At 43.4% G+C, this 15,682-nt stretch overlaps 1 protein-coding gene and 1 long non-coding RNA gene across 3 annotated transcripts in view; both read left to right on the top strand.

Moving 5' to 3' along the window:
• The first annotated feature begins 1,483 nt into the window (after positions 1–1,483).
• On the top strand, positions 1,484–5,189 carry LOC124380011. Of its 2 annotated transcripts, XR_006924570.1 has the most exons (4): positions 1,484–1,536; positions 1,669–1,743; positions 2,600–2,692; positions 3,396–5,189. It is a non-coding gene; the product is annotated as an uncharacterized LOC124380011 (long non-coding RNA). The 2 variants fall into 2 exon arrangements; XR_006924569.1 differs by lacking the exon at positions 1,484–1,536 and having other exon boundaries at positions 1,551–1,743.
• A 3,723-nt stretch (positions 5,190–8,912) lies between these two features.
• tspan7b (tetraspanin 7b) overlaps positions 8,913–15,682 on the top strand; it is a 24,020-nt gene continuing 17,250 nt past the window's right edge. Inside the window, exon 1 of the mRNA XM_046840669.1 lies at positions 8,913–9,067. Coding sequence (XP_046696625.1) covers positions 8,987–9,067 — 81 coding nt within the window. The 5' untranslated portion in view covers positions 8,913–8,986. The remainder of the gene's footprint in view (positions 9,068–15,682) is intronic.

Below are 15,682 nucleotides of genomic sequence, written 5' to 3'. Positions count from 1 at the left end.
CACGTTGTAATCACATGAGCAAACAGGACACGATCATGACATCCTGACTGGTAATGATGCTAAAATTCCCTTTGTGCTGCGTTTACATTATCGCCATTCTTATAAACGGCAAACACACGTTCCACACCACTTCACTGCTCTATTATAACTAATGGCAAGGGGTTCAAAACAAGCCTGCACACAATTTCCTCTTTCCCTCATATATATATATATATATAAAGATTGTACTTTCTGAAAGTAGAGGTGTTGAAGTGGAGAGGTGTTGGAGTGGAGAGGTGTTAAAGTGGAGTGGTGTTGGAGTGGAGTGGTGTTGAGTGGAGTGGTGTTGGAGTGAGTGGTGTTGAAGTGGAGTGGTGTTGGAGTGGAGGTGTTGAAGTGGTGTTGAAGTGGAGAGGTGTTGAAGTGGAGAGGTGTTGAAGTGGAGTGGTGTTGAAGTGGAGTGGTGTTGAAGTGGAGAGGTGTTGGAGTGGAGAGGTGTTGAAGTGGAGTGGTGTTGGAGTGGAGTGTGTTGGAGTGGAGTGGTGTTGGAGTGGAGAGGTGTTGGAGTGGAGTGATGTTGAAGTGGAGAGGTGTTGGAGTGGAGAGGTGTTGGAGTGAGTGGTGTTGAAGTGGAGTGGTGTTGGAGTGGAGAGGTGTTGGAGTGAGTGATGTTGGAGTGGAGTGTTGGAGTGGAGAGGTGTTGGAGTGGAGTGATGTTGGAGTGGAGGTGTTGGAGTGGAGAGGTGTTGGAGTGGAGAGGTGTTGGAGGAGTGGTGTTGAGTGGAGAGGTGTTGGAGTGGAGTGGTGTTGGAGTGGAGAGGTGTTGGAGTGGAGGTGTTGGAGTGGAGTGGTGTTGGAGTGGAGAGGTGTTGGAGTGGAGTGGTGTTGGAGTGGAGAGGTGTTGGAGTGGAGTGGTGTTGGAGTGGAGTGGTGTTGGAGTGAGAGGTGTTGGAGTGGAGTGGTGTTGGAGTGGAGAGGTGTTGGAGTGGAGTGATGTTGGAGTGGAGAGGTGTTGGAGTGGAGTGGTGTTGGAGTGGAGAGGTGTTGGAGTGGAGTGATGTTGGAGTGGAGAGGTGTTGGAGTGGAGGTGTTGGAGTGAGTGGTGTTGGAGTGGTGTTGGAGTGGAGTGGTGTTGGAGTGGAGAGGTGTTGGAGTGGAGGTGTTGGAGTGGAGAGGTGTTGGAGTGGAGTGGTGTTGGAGTGGAGTGATGTTGGAGTGGAGTGATGTTGGAGTGGAGAGGTGTTGGAGTGGAGAGGTGTTGGAGTGGAGTGATGTTGGAGTGGAGGTGTTGGAGTGAGTGGTGTTGGAGGAGTGATGGAGTGGAGAGGTGTTGGAGTGAGTGATGGAGTGGAGAGGTGTTGGAGTGAGAGGTGTTGGAGTGGAGGTGTTGGAGTGGAGGTGTTGGAGTGGAGTGATGGAGTGGAGAGGTGTTGAGTGGAGTGGTGTTGGAGTGGAGAGGTGTTAAAGTGAGTATGTGCTGAGTCATGGCCAGTTTTATGATCACTGACTTCTGATCAGAGTCCAGAGTCTAAGAAACGAAAGCCGTGAGTATCTGAGGTATTCTGTTTTGTTACTGAAAGAGATTTGAATGTGATCATTGAGAAAGTTTCGGTTGAGAAAGTTGTTTGTTTGTAGAAATGTTTGCCTTTGATGTTTGATCACAGAGAGTTTTGTGGGTTTTGTGTGCAGCTTTGCGGTTCTTTTGAGGTTCAGATGCTGGTTACCAAACATGAGTTCACTTCAACATTCACACAATGACTCCAGGTAAGCAAAGACTAACTACCTAACTAACTCACTAACTCACTACCTAACTAACTCACTAACTCACTAACTAACTAACTCACTACAGTGTCTAAAAATAAGAAATAATGATTTAAGAAGATACGGATTAGAAGTGAGACAGATGATCTTTCAGAGCAGTAAAATCATATCCAGGGTTTAGAAAAGAACCAAAAGTCTTTAAATGAGCATTAAAACCCATAGTCCCAGCAGTGGATTTAGTCTAATGAACTTGAACACTAGCTTTTTAATAAATATTTAATTTGTGTGAAAAGATCTTTAAACTCAAGCGAATTCCTCTTCATTTAAGATTTATTATATATTCTGTCTTAAAATCAGACAAAGTGTTTAAATGAAAGACACGATTCTCCTTAAAATCACAACAATTATTTATTCAAGTGAAGTGTTTTGTAACACGCAGTAGTTATGATGCAAAAACAGAGCCAAATCATTACTTCCTGCTTCTGAAAATATTTCAACTTACTGCAACATTTCTGGATGTATTTCATCAGAACTGAATCAAAAGCAATAAGTACTTTATATAAAGAACAAAGTAAAAACGCATAGAAAGAGTGTGGGGACTTGTGATTTTTCAGCTATTTGTTTACTGATCAACGTCAATATAAAGATACAATGAAGATATGGACATGAAGATCAATCAAAGAACGAGTTGATCTTCGGACTTTATAGTTGATGATTAAATAAAAAAATGTGGTGACAATAAAAGTTTGCAGGGAAATAAAATGGCATTTACGTGTTTTTCCGAAGGTTTTGTTGATTTTGTTTATTCCTGGACTTTTTTTACATTTAAAGTGTAAAACGTTAAAATATCTTTCTTTAGACAGGCGGTTAAGAAGAGAGGGGTCATGCAGCGAGACTGGTCCAAGGAGATACCTGATCACTTCCACACGGACGAGTCTGCTGCTCAGTCTAGGTAATTATGATTCACCAGATAGAGAAGAAATAAGTGTGTTCTCTCAGTGTGGTGTTTCTGATCCTCCATGAAGAGCATCGTGTTCAGAAGAGCAGCGGTGGCTTGTGGTAGGAAGCCGTGTTTCGCTCGGGTTTTCAGTGTGATTAGAAGTCAGGTTGGCAGCGTGGGTATGAAGGTACCATCAACTACAGCCAGAATTCCTGAGGGTAAAAATTCATGTGAATAAAGTGAACGATTCCTGATTTCTTTAGTTCAATCCTTAGTTCCTATTATTCAATAATACATGTTATTCTGTATGTGTGTGTGTGTGTGTGTGTGTGTGTGTGTGTGTGTGTGTGTGTGTGTGTGTGTGTGTGTGTGTATGTATGCCTACTGTGTGTGTGCATTGTGAGTATGTGTATATATTTTGTGTGTATAAGTGTGTATTGTGAATGTGTATGTATTGTGTGTGTGTGTGTGTGTGTATATTTTGTGTGTGTGAGAGAGAGAGAGAGAGAGAGAGAGAGAGAGAGAGAGAGAGAGATGGATTGTGACTGGATTGTGATCAGATGGAAGTTGAACAAACATGTCGTTGTATCTCTAGTAAGTTGGATGTATCTCTCTCTCTCTCTCTCTCTCTCTCTCTCTCTCTCTCCTTCTCTCTCTCTCCTTCTCTTTCTCTCTCTCTCTCACTCTCTCCTTCTCTCTCTCTCTCTCTTCCTAGCAGGACTGGTCTGATCTGCTGGACCTGGATTGAAGAAAAAGCCTTTGAAGATGTGCACTTGATGTTTCCTCTTCCTTTCAGGTCTTTGATTTGATGAAAGATGAAAAAAAGCCTGAATTACAGTATCACTTTCCCTCAAAACTATACCTTTAGACTAGAATCTGATAGAAATCTGTCTGTCGTCTTCTTTTGAATTTTCATAAACAAACCCCCAAGAAACAACCACAGCAGAACCTCCAGCTGATCTCCCTTCCTGACCTGCAGCTTCCCATCAGATCCCCTGCAGACCCCCGCTGAGTGTAATATCCCGACCCGATTACGCACCTGAAGAGCGTGAAAATCACGTCTCACGTCTCCTTCTGGACCACACCTTCTAGACTGGAGCAGAGAACTCAGTGTTCAGACTCATCCTGAACTTTCAGTTTAAACCCCTGGATCAAACTCCAGACAATAAAAAGACTGAAATGCAGACATCACCGAATCGAACATCAGACCAAAGTGTTGCTTGTTGGAGCAACTGGATCTTCTCAGCATGATCTTCACATTCATCTCTAGGAACATGGAACACTCAGATGAAGTTATGACCGACCTCCCTAACAAATCCTCAGACCAGAGTCAGAGCTCACACATCTTCTCCCTGCGGAGATCGCGTTTGAGAACGACGTCTGGGAAAACATGCAACACGGATCGACATTTTTACTACGATTTCGCCGAATTTCATCACGACATGAGACAATACATTCATAAAAACATCCATCAGTTCCATTCCAGCAGCTATAAATCATCATAAAGTCTTTTACTGAGCCCAAAAGCTCTGAGTTCATTCGTGCACAGTGAAATATCCTTCATCCTGGATGGAAACTCTGATCTGCTCCTGAGGTTCAACCACCAGGATCATGATGAAATGTTCATGTGATGTAGAGAAACATATTCTAATCAACTTAATCCAGCGTGTGTTTTTAATCAAACGTATTAATCCAACAAACTGACCTAATAATCAGTAAAGAAGCTGTTAGATACAGTAGAAGTAGCTGATTAAACCTATTTATCTGATAATCTCATGTGATCTTTTTACTCCAAGTATAATAATAATAATAATAATAATGAGATAGGAATAGAGTGGAGTCTGACTGGTGATGTGAGTGTGTAGGAGAGACAGAACAACAACGAACAAGGCAGACTTAAACGTGTTTATTGGGAAAAATAAATCAGGGTCAGAATCAGGTGAAGTTATGGGAGGATCATAATAATCAGGAGAAGTAGGAGACCAACATGAAGGCTAAGGAGGAGACGGTAGAGTTGATGTAGGAATGCAGGAGTCGTCATCAAAGTCCTCATTAGAGGTTTGTTTCTTCTGAAGATAAACAGCAGGGAGGTCAGACGAGGTCTGTGTGCCCATATCACGTGTAAAAGCACGATACGAGGAGGCAGACAGGGGTTCTCTGGAACAGCTGGAGTAGAGAGAGAAATCGAGCGACCTCAGTGACGAGGCAGAAGAACTGAAACTGACGATACTGTCTGTGGAGAACGCTCTTAAGACCTGTCCCAGAACGTCTGTGAGATGGAGCTGAATAAAGGAAACCAACAGAGATACGATGTAAAAGAGTGAACTGAAAAAAATAAGGGGAATTTGCCAAGAAAAAGAAATTAGAAAAAGGTTCCAGGTGACTTCAGGGTATAAGTGTGTGTGTGTGTGTGTGTGTGTGTGTGTGTGTGTGTGCTGGATCATTTTGATGTGATCACCTTCTATGGGCTCATTAGAACAAGACTGCAATAAAGAAGTTTTTGCTTTTACTCATCCGAGACTGAAGATGTTTCACTGCTGTTAAAGTCAATTTCATTTTATTTTATTGGTTTAAAACTGATACATTGGGAACCAACAAAAACAAAGAATCCACCCGTGATGTGTCTGTTTAGAGACGGGTTCTGATACATTCTTATTCCAGGGGGTAGAGGAGAGAGAGAGAGATAGAGGGAGAGGAGAGGGGGATAAAGGAAGAGAGAGATATAGATGGAGAGGTGGGAGGAGAGACAAGGGGGTAAGAGAGGGATTGAGGGAGAGAGAGTGATCACGGAGGAAAGAGATAGAGGAAAAGATAGAGGGAGGAAGGGCGGAGGGGAAGAGAGAGAGAGCGAGAGAGAGAGAGAAGCAGATTGTTTGATGTGGGTATATGATACACTACGTGACTCCGGCTCTGGTGTGAAAGTTACAGAAAAACCCACAAACCCTCATTACAGCAACATTCAGTTCCAAAAGTCTCCACTGTGTTCATGAGTTTCTGCTCATTACAATCAATGATTCTGATTTTATCTTCTTAAATATCAGTCCAATTTCTCTTCCACTTTCTGTTCAGTTGTGTTTTTGCTGCTGATGCACACAGTGACTTTTGTTCTCCTTCAGTCACATCAATCAGATCCGTATGTTTCTGTTTCACAGTGAACTTAATACCCAAATCTAAACACTGCTTTATAAACACCACAGAGACGCCACAGCAGAGAAGATCCTCCACTTCAAACACTTTTACAGTCCAGAAAACAACCAGAGGTTTTTCTCTCCAAACAGAAACCATATGAATCACGTACAGTGCGGTTTCTCTCAGTTCCAAACCCATTCACATCTCCAGCACCATGTCCCATTCTCCACTGGAGATCATCTGCCCTCAGTTCCAAACCCATTCACATCTCCAGCACCATGTCCCATTCTCCACTGGAGATCATCTGCCCTCAGTTCCAAACCCATTCACAGCTCCAGCACCATGTCCCAATGTCCACTGGAGATCATCTGCCCTTTCAGTCAGTGGTGGTGTGTAGAATTCTCTCTCTCCACACCGGTTTCACGTGTTCACCAGTCATGAACGTGTCGCTCCACACGTGTCTGCTGGCTCTTTCAGCACGTGTTTCTTCATCACTTCTACAACGTTTCTCTACATGACTTTTCCTTTAATCGTGCAGGAATTTGTGTGTGTGTGTAGTGACCTGACCCCTAAAGTGTGATGAAACTCGTCTCTGCGTCTTCTTTGTTGACGGGACGTTTAGAGAGAAGAAGCTCATTGGGTCTGGGGACGTTGTAGAGGAGCTCACTGTGTTCACCCACTGGTGTTTTAAACACGTCCATACTTTAAAAAGACTGAAAAGAAGGAAGTCAAAAAAAGAACATGAAGAACAGAGCAGCATCAAGTCCCAGTCCACTTCTTCTGTGGAGAATGGTTTGAGCTTCCGTGTGGGATTTTAGGTGTTTGTCAGGAGTGTTTGAATGAGCTGGAGGTGGTATGTTGCTCCTCTGCTGGCCAGCTGGATGAGTCCTTGACCACCTCTCGTCCTTATGTAGGAGCAGAACACTTTGAGGGGTCCAGTGCAGATTGTCCCAGAAGAACTTCACTTAGAATCTTTGGAAGAAGTTCAGCAGGAGGGTCCATGCAGGCGAGTTTCTCCCACATGCAGGAGGCTGTTGGTTATGAGTGTGTCCTCCATCTGATCTTTGAGAAAGAAGCCATTTCCACTTTTATAAACGTCCTTCTCGTTCTCACGTGTTGTTTCTCATTGTGTTTAAATGAAGTAAAAACACTTCATGGTATTTTGGCCACCCTTTTTCCACACCAGATCTTCTGGTAACATGGGGTAGCCCTTTTCCCATTCTCTCATCAACAAGGCTTCGCTTTATCAGAGTCAAAAATAAAAAACATTACATCATACGCAGACGGAGGAAAAGAGTGGGTACATTGTTACATTCTGGTCTTTTTTTTCTTCAGCAGCGGCTCAGTGGCCAGTCAGTGGACGTTTTGTGTGTACTAGCTGGTGTAATAGTCAGTTTAACACACACACACACACACACGTGTCGGTACTACAGTCACGTGTGTGAGCTACATGACTACAGGTCGGTCATATGATTGACATCTAGCTAACCTGTTAGATTCCATTAGCATTACAGTTAGCATTAGCAGACGCGGCGGCGTTGGCAATAGATTGTGAGTTGGTGGTTGCTGATGGAGCACACCGACGTGCCGATCCTCACGCCAAGGCGTGAACTTTTTTCACACTGAGCTGTCAATCACATGAGCGCAGTAAAGACACGGAGACGACTTTTCACCTGGAGCCACGTTTGTGTGTCTGAACGTTTCAGCACAACACAAACTTCACAACGTAGAAGTTGTGAACCTCGCAACTACATCTCGCAACACTGCACAATACCACACAGAAAATTACAGCATAATAATCCCACAACACCTCGCAGTGCCACACAAAACCTCCCAGTTAGTGTTGTTTTGTGTATTGAGATGCAAGTGTGTAGTTTTGTGTATTGAGTATTGTGTCAGTGTGAATGAGGGTGAAGTTCCCGGTGTTCAGAGTCGAGTGTAGCACACAGGATTCAGGATTCAGGATTCAGGATGATCACAATCAGCTGCAACATTTAAATTTATGTTAATATGTTTATGTGTCTGTGAGAGAGAGAGAGAGAGAGAGAGAGAGAGAGAAAGAGAAAGAGAGAGAGAATGATGAGAGAGAGAGAGAGAGAGAGAGAGAGAGAATGATGATGAGAGAGAGAATGATGAGAGAGAGAGAATGATGAGAGAGAGAGAGATGATGAGAGAGAGAATGATGAGAGAGAGAGAGAGAGAGAGAGAGAGAGAGAGAGAGAGAGAGAGAGAGATGAGAGAGAGAGAGAGAGAGAGAATGATGAGAGATAGAGAGAGAATGATGAGAGAGAGAGAGAGAGAGAATGATGAGAGAGAGAGAGAGAATGATGAGAGAGAGAGAGAGAGAGAGAGAGAATGATGAGAGAGAGAGAGAGAGAGAGAGAGAATGATGAGAGAGAGAGAGAGAGAATGATGAGAGAGAGAGAGAGAGAATGATGAGAGAGAGAGAGAATGATGAGAGAGAGAGAGAGAGAGAGAGAGAGATGATGAGAGAGAGAATGATGAGAGAGAGAGAGAGAGAGAGAGAGAATGATGAGAGAGAGAGAGAGAGAGATGAGAGAGAGAGAGAGAGAGAGAGAGAGAGAGAGAGAGAGAGAGAATAGGAAAATGGGAATCTGATGCGCACTAGTAGTTAGAATGGGAGCACGCACGTGCGCTTCACCGGAACCGGAAACGCCTCGCGGACTGTAACAGGAGGGAGAAGGAGGACGAAGGGAGACTGGGGCGGTTGCCGTGGCAACACCGCAGTCGAAGGGTTTCGTCGTGAATTGAATAAAGGGAAAAGGTGGCGTGTTTTTCTGTGCACGCGCTGATGACTGAGTGAATAAAACACAGAAACACGATGAAAGGAAAAGGATTCCGTCACACGTTCGGACACTTCTGTAGAGACGCGCGCGCTGATGATGCTAATGCACCTGCCATCGCCCTTAGCGCACCATCACGTGACCCGCACCAACAGAAGCGCGGGCGCGGGCGCGTGCTCTTTTGCGTGCCCGCGCGCGCGCGTGTGATTGAAAGGGGAGGGGGGGTGTTACAACGTCACCACAGTGGGCGGGACACCGCGAGGTAGCGCGCTCTCTGATTGGCTGACGCCCCGTGAGCGGCGGCGCTCTGAGAGACCCCCGCTCTGGAAGCGCGAGGAGAGGCAGCGCGCGCACCCGCCTGTTCACTTGTAGTATGGCATCGAGGAGAATGGAGACCAAACCCGTGATAACGTGTCTGAAAAGCCTGCTCATCGTCTACTCCTTCGTGTTCTGGGTGAGTCCGTGAGTGTGTGTGTGTGTGTGAGGGGACTCAGTGCTCCAGCGTGAAGGAAAATTATCATAATATAAAAAAAAAACAAGTGCGCGGCTTCGCGAAATAACCTCGGACCGTTATTTGAGGCGCACGCGCGCGCGCGCCCCCGAGTACCCGAGCGCGCAGCTCGTCGAAGCGGGCACGCGCGCGCGCTCTCTTCTGAACCTTATTGCGCGTAATTATACGAATAAAGGAGCCATTTTGACGGATTGTGTTTGTTTTAGTTTCATAACGCTGATATTATCTCTATATTAATATTATTTTAAATCCGTCTATCCATATTCCAGCTTATTCCAGCCAGTGTCTGCATCCTGAATCCTCCCTGCGACCTACCTTCATACACTACATACGAACTGACACCATTATACACCATCTTTACCATCTCACAACACCTAACTACACCTCACAACATTTCACAACACCTTACACCACCATACAACACTTCACTACAGTTTACTACACCTCACAACACCTCACAACACCACAACACCTTACTACACCACACAACACCTTACTACACCTCACAACACCTTACACCACCATACAACACTTCACTACAGTTTACTACATCTCACAACACTTCACAACACCTTACTACACCACACAACACCTTACTACACCTCACAACACCTTATTACACCTCACAAGACCTTACTACACCACACAACACCACACAACACCTTACTACACCACACAACAGCTTACTACACCTCACAACACCACAACACCTTACTACACCTCACAACACCTCACAACACCTTACTACACCTCACAACACCACACAACACCTTACTACAACTCACAACACCTTTCTACACCTCACAACACCTTACTACACCTCACGACACCTTACTACACCTTACTACACCTCAAAACACCTCACAACACCTTACACCACCATACAACACCTCACAACACCTTACTACACTCACAACACCTTACACCACCTTACTACACCTCACAACACCTTACACCACCATACAACACCTCACAACGCCTTACTACACCTCACAACACCTTACTACACCTCACAACACCTTACTACACCTCACAACACCACACAACACCTTACTAAACCTCACAACACCTTACCACACCTCACTACAGTTTACTACACCTCACAACACCTTACTACACCACACAACACCTTACTACACCACACAACACCTTACTACACCTCACAACACCTTACTACACATTACAACACCACACAACACCTTACACCTCACAACATCACACAACACCTTACTACACCTCACAACACCTTACTACACCTCACTACAGTTTACTACACCTCACAACATCACACAACACCTTACTACACCTCACAACACCTTACTACACCTCACTACACCACACAACACTTCACAAAATCACACAACACCTTACTACACCTCACAACACCTCACAACACATTACTACACCTCACAACACCTCACAACACCTTACACCACCATACAACACTTACTACAGTTCACTACACCTCACAACACCTTACTACATCTCACAACACCTTACACCACCATACAACACTTCACAACAGTTTACTACAGCTCACAACACCTCACAACACCTTACTACACATTACAACACCACACAACACCTTTCACCACCATACAACACTTCACAACAGTTTACTACACCTCACAATACCACACAACACCTTACTACACATTACAACACCACACAACACCTTACTACACCTCACAACACCTTACTACACCTCACATCACCACAGAACACCTACTACACCCCACAACACCTTACTACACCACACAATACCTTACAACACCTCACAACACCTTACAACACCTTACTACACCTCACAACACCTTACTACACCTTACTAAACCACACAACACCTTACTACACCTCACAACACCTACTACACCTCACAACACCTTACTACACCTCACAACACCACACAACACCTTACTACACTTCACAACACCTTACTAGACCTCACAACACAACACCTTACTACACCTCACAACACCTTACTACACCTCATTACACCTTACTACACCTCACAACACCACACAACACCTTACTACACCTCACAACACCTTACACCTCACAACACCTTACTAGACCTCAAAACACCACACAACACCTTTCAACACCTTACTACACTCACAACACCTTACTACACTTCACAACACCTTAATACACCTTACTACACTTCACAACACCTTACAACACCAGTCTACATCTCATAACACCTTACTTCACTTCACAACACCTTACTACACCTTACTGCATTTCACAACACCTTACTATACCTTAATACACCTTACTACACCTGACAACACCTTACTGCACTTTACAACACCTTACAACACCAAACAACAATTCCCAACAGTTTACTACACCTCACAACACCATACTACACCTCATAACACCTTACTACACTTCACAACATCTTACTACACTTCACAACACCTCACAACACCTTACTACACCTCACAACACCACACAACACTATTCAACAATTCACAACAGTTTACTACATCACACAACACCTACTACACTTCAAAACACCTTACTTCACCTTACTAAACTTAACAACACCTTACTACACCTTACTACACTTCACAACACCTTACTACACCTCACAACACCTGACAACACATTAATGCACTTTACAACACCTTACTACATCTTACTACACTTCATAACACCTTACTACACCTCACAACACCGTACTACACCTCACTACACTTCACAACACTTCACAACACCTTACTACACCTTACCACACTTAACAACACCTTACTACACCACACAACACCTTACTACACCTTACTACACTTCACAACACCTTACTACACTTTACAACACCTTACTACACCTTACCACACTTAACAACAGTTTACTACACCACAACACCTTACTACACCTTACTACACTTCACAACACCCCACTACACCTCACAACACCTTACTACACTTCACAACACCTTACTACACCTTACTACACCACACAACATTTTACTACACCTCACAACACTTCCCAACACCTTACTACACGTACTACACCTTACTACACCTTACTACACCACACAATACCTCACTACACCTCACAACACTTCACAACACCTTACTACACCACACAATACCACACTACACCTCACAACACTTCACAACACCTTACTACACCACACAATACCTCACTACACCTCACAACCCTTCACTACACTTCACACCACCTTACCACACCTTTCGACACCCCACAGCACTTCACAACACCTTACAATATCACACAATACCTTACTACACCTGACAGCACTGTACAACACCTCACAATATCTCACAATCTTACGATGCCTCACCAAAAGCTTATGCTGATCCAAAAGCATGGACAATGTTGTATCTGCTTTTCGTATGTTTTCTACATTTCTCGCTCTGTATCTTCTGTACCTGTGCACTACAACGTCTCATCCTATAGTCTCCTGGTGCACTGAGATTTACGACTAGACACTACATAGTGCACTGTGTGTGTAAAAGGTTCCTACACTCTGATTTGGGACGTGACCTCTTTATATAAGTGCACTGTGAAGGGTGGGCACCTATGCGTTATAGTGCATTATAGAGGAAAAACTAGCCATTACGCATGGGCTAAGTGTGTGTGTGTGCGTCTGTGTGTGCATGCATGCGTGTGTGTGTGTGTGTGTGTGTGTGCGCGCATTAGCGCTGCTGCTATCGATTATTTTAGTAATTGAGTATCTACAGATGATTCCATTGATTAGTGAAATGATCTGATAAATAGTTTTTCTTTATTAAACACTAAATATACAAGAGAAAATAAAACACGTCTCTTAAAATGAACATGTGATTTATTTCTTTTTTAGAAAAACTAAACCCATTTAGTGCATTTAATTGCCATATTACATCAAAATACAAATATATCAATAATTAAAAAATTAATTTTAAATGATAAAAAAAAAAAGGTAAACACTCTGTACAGTGTTTTTTCTTTATGTTTCAGTTTAAAATTCTGTCGTTTTTCTTTGGCCTGAATCTTCTGCTGTATATTTTACTATATAATATAAGACTTTTAACACAAAAAAATAGAATCTCGACACAAATCTGGTAAAAAAAACCCCAAAACAAAACAAAAAATGAAGCAAAGGTGAAAAATTCAACAGGTTAAACAAACACACGATTTTCACACGGTGTTTAAATAGTTCACTCGCTGGACAGGCCACGCCCACAAACGTGTCATCGGGTGTCCTTTTGGGATGTTAGTTCGGACTAAGACGTGTTAAAAGCAGAGAGGTGTGTGTGTGTGTGTGTGTGTGTCTGGTTACTGTTGTGACCTTGGAGTTCTGAAGAGAAAACACAGCGTCTAGACAGCCAAACACACACACAAACACACAAACACACACATTATAATGATGTTCTGCCTTTCGATTATTACTGCGTCCAAACAGAACAGCTCATTATGATGTAATAACTGTTCATTACTCCTTATCTAGTGCACTTGACCTAGTGTGTGTACTGTAGTGTGTAATTAGGGCACTTGTATAGGAGGCTGTGTTTCAAATTGTGTGAGATATATTTTATATAACATATAACACACTACGTACTGTGGAAGAATTCATGACAAAACAAAAACTAAAATGACACATGTCCCAAATGAACTCTTTCCCTCTGAAGTGCACACTTTGTTTTACAGTATATTTTTCACATGAAGTAAAAACCCACAGAAAACGCAGAAAAACAGATTCCATGTGTAAATTTGATTGTTTCAGAGCAGGAAACTTGTCCACAGCTCTGAGTTCACGTCCATGTGAACGTTCTCACTAGCTGCATCGCTAGCCTCAGCTGTTTGCTAATCCTATGGGAATTTATGTTTCCCAGTTGCCTAGCAACCCTTTTTTTGCTTTTTTTTTTGCTCATTCATACGCATCATTAAATCCAATCAGGATTTGGTAATAAGTGATCTGTTCCGTGAAATTTTTCCCGGTTGTGTGTGTGTGTGTGTGTGTGTGTGTGTGTGTGTGTGTGTGTGTGTGATCTGTATTCATGAACAGCTCTGAAAGCAGACGTGGATCCAGTCAGGAGGTTCAGCACGTACACACGTCACTCCCTGCTGCTCAACGTTTTCTTGCTTTATTCACTGAAACACTTTTATATAAATAGATTTATAAATATCTAAACACCTCCAGTCTGCAGTCTGCTTCTGTCTTCACACGTGACCTGATGGTGGCCATGAACACGTGCAGTGCACTAAACATGTGCACCAAGTAGCTGGATACGTGCTGTTGTTATGGTAACCTGAACCAGGGCCATCTATCAATCTATCTGTCTATCAATCTGTATATACAGTATCTCCCAAAAGTAAGTGCACCCCTCACATTACAGCATCCATGTTATTATCTTCTTAAGAAACAATACTATAGAAATGAAAGGTGGATATATTTCGAGTCTCAGTGTGCAGTTTGTGTATCAGTACTGATTTACTGTCTGCTGAAAATAACAACATACACACATTATTGTCTAAATAACTGTAACTAAAGTGAGTCCACCCTCAGTGAACACGTGGAAACTGTGTACAAAGTGTGAACATTGTGTGTTGCACCATCGTTATGTAGCACTGCTTTAATCCTCCTGGGTGTGGAATTCACCAGAGCTGCACAGGTTGTTGCTGAGATCCTCTTCCACTCCTCCATAATCACATCACGGAGCTGCTGGATGTTACACACATGGAGCTTCTACACCTTCTGCTTGAGGATCCTCACAGGTTCTCAATAGGGTTCAGGTCTGGAGACAGGTCTTAGCCACTTCTTCACCTTCACCTTCAGCTTCCTCAGCGAGGCAGTTTCATCTTGGTGGTGTGTTTGGGGTCATTATTAAGTTGGAAAACTGCAGTTTGGGAGTTTCCGAAGGGAAGAGCCTCATGTTCTGCTTCAGAACGTCACAGTTCATGTTGGAATCCATGTTTCCCTCAATGAACCGCAGCTCCCCAGTACCAGAAGCACTCATGCAGCTCCAGACCATGATGCTGCCACCACCATGACACAATCTTCTTGGTTCTCCTCACCAGGGCGTCTCCACACATGCTGGACATTATCTGATCCAAACAAGTTAATCTCAGTCTCATCAGACCACAAAACATGGTTCCAGTAATTCATGCTCTTGGACAGGTCGTCTTCAGCAAACTGATTGAGGACTTTTTAGAGAACAACTTTAGAAGAGGCTCCTTCTGGGACGACGGCCTGCAAACAGACCTGCTGCAGTGTGTGGTGTACGATCTGAGCACTGACGAGTGGATCTTCTGCTTCTGCAACCTCTAAAGTGCCGCTGCAGCACTCATGCATATTATTGTTTCTTAAGAAGAAAATAACATAGATGCTGAAATTACTTTTGGGAGATAATGTATATAATCTGTCTGTCTGTCTGTCTGTCTGTCTGTCTGTCTGTCTGTCTGTCTCTATCTATCTATCTATCTATCTATCTATCTATCTATCTATCTATCTATCTATCTATCTATCTATCTATCTATCTATCTATATCTGGTGTTGTCTGTCTGTTTACTCAGTCAGTCTATTTATCCATCTGTCTGTCTATCAGT

Source organism: Silurus meridionalis, chromosome 26 (assembly GCF_014805685.1).
Source record: "Silurus meridionalis isolate SWU-2019-XX chromosome 26, ASM1480568v1, whole genome shotgun sequence".
NCBI lineage: Eukaryota > Metazoa > Chordata > Actinopteri > Siluriformes > Siluridae > Silurus > Silurus meridionalis.
The sequence above is the reverse complement of the archived record's forward strand: the minus strand, read 5'-3'. Positions and strand labels throughout refer to the sequence as shown.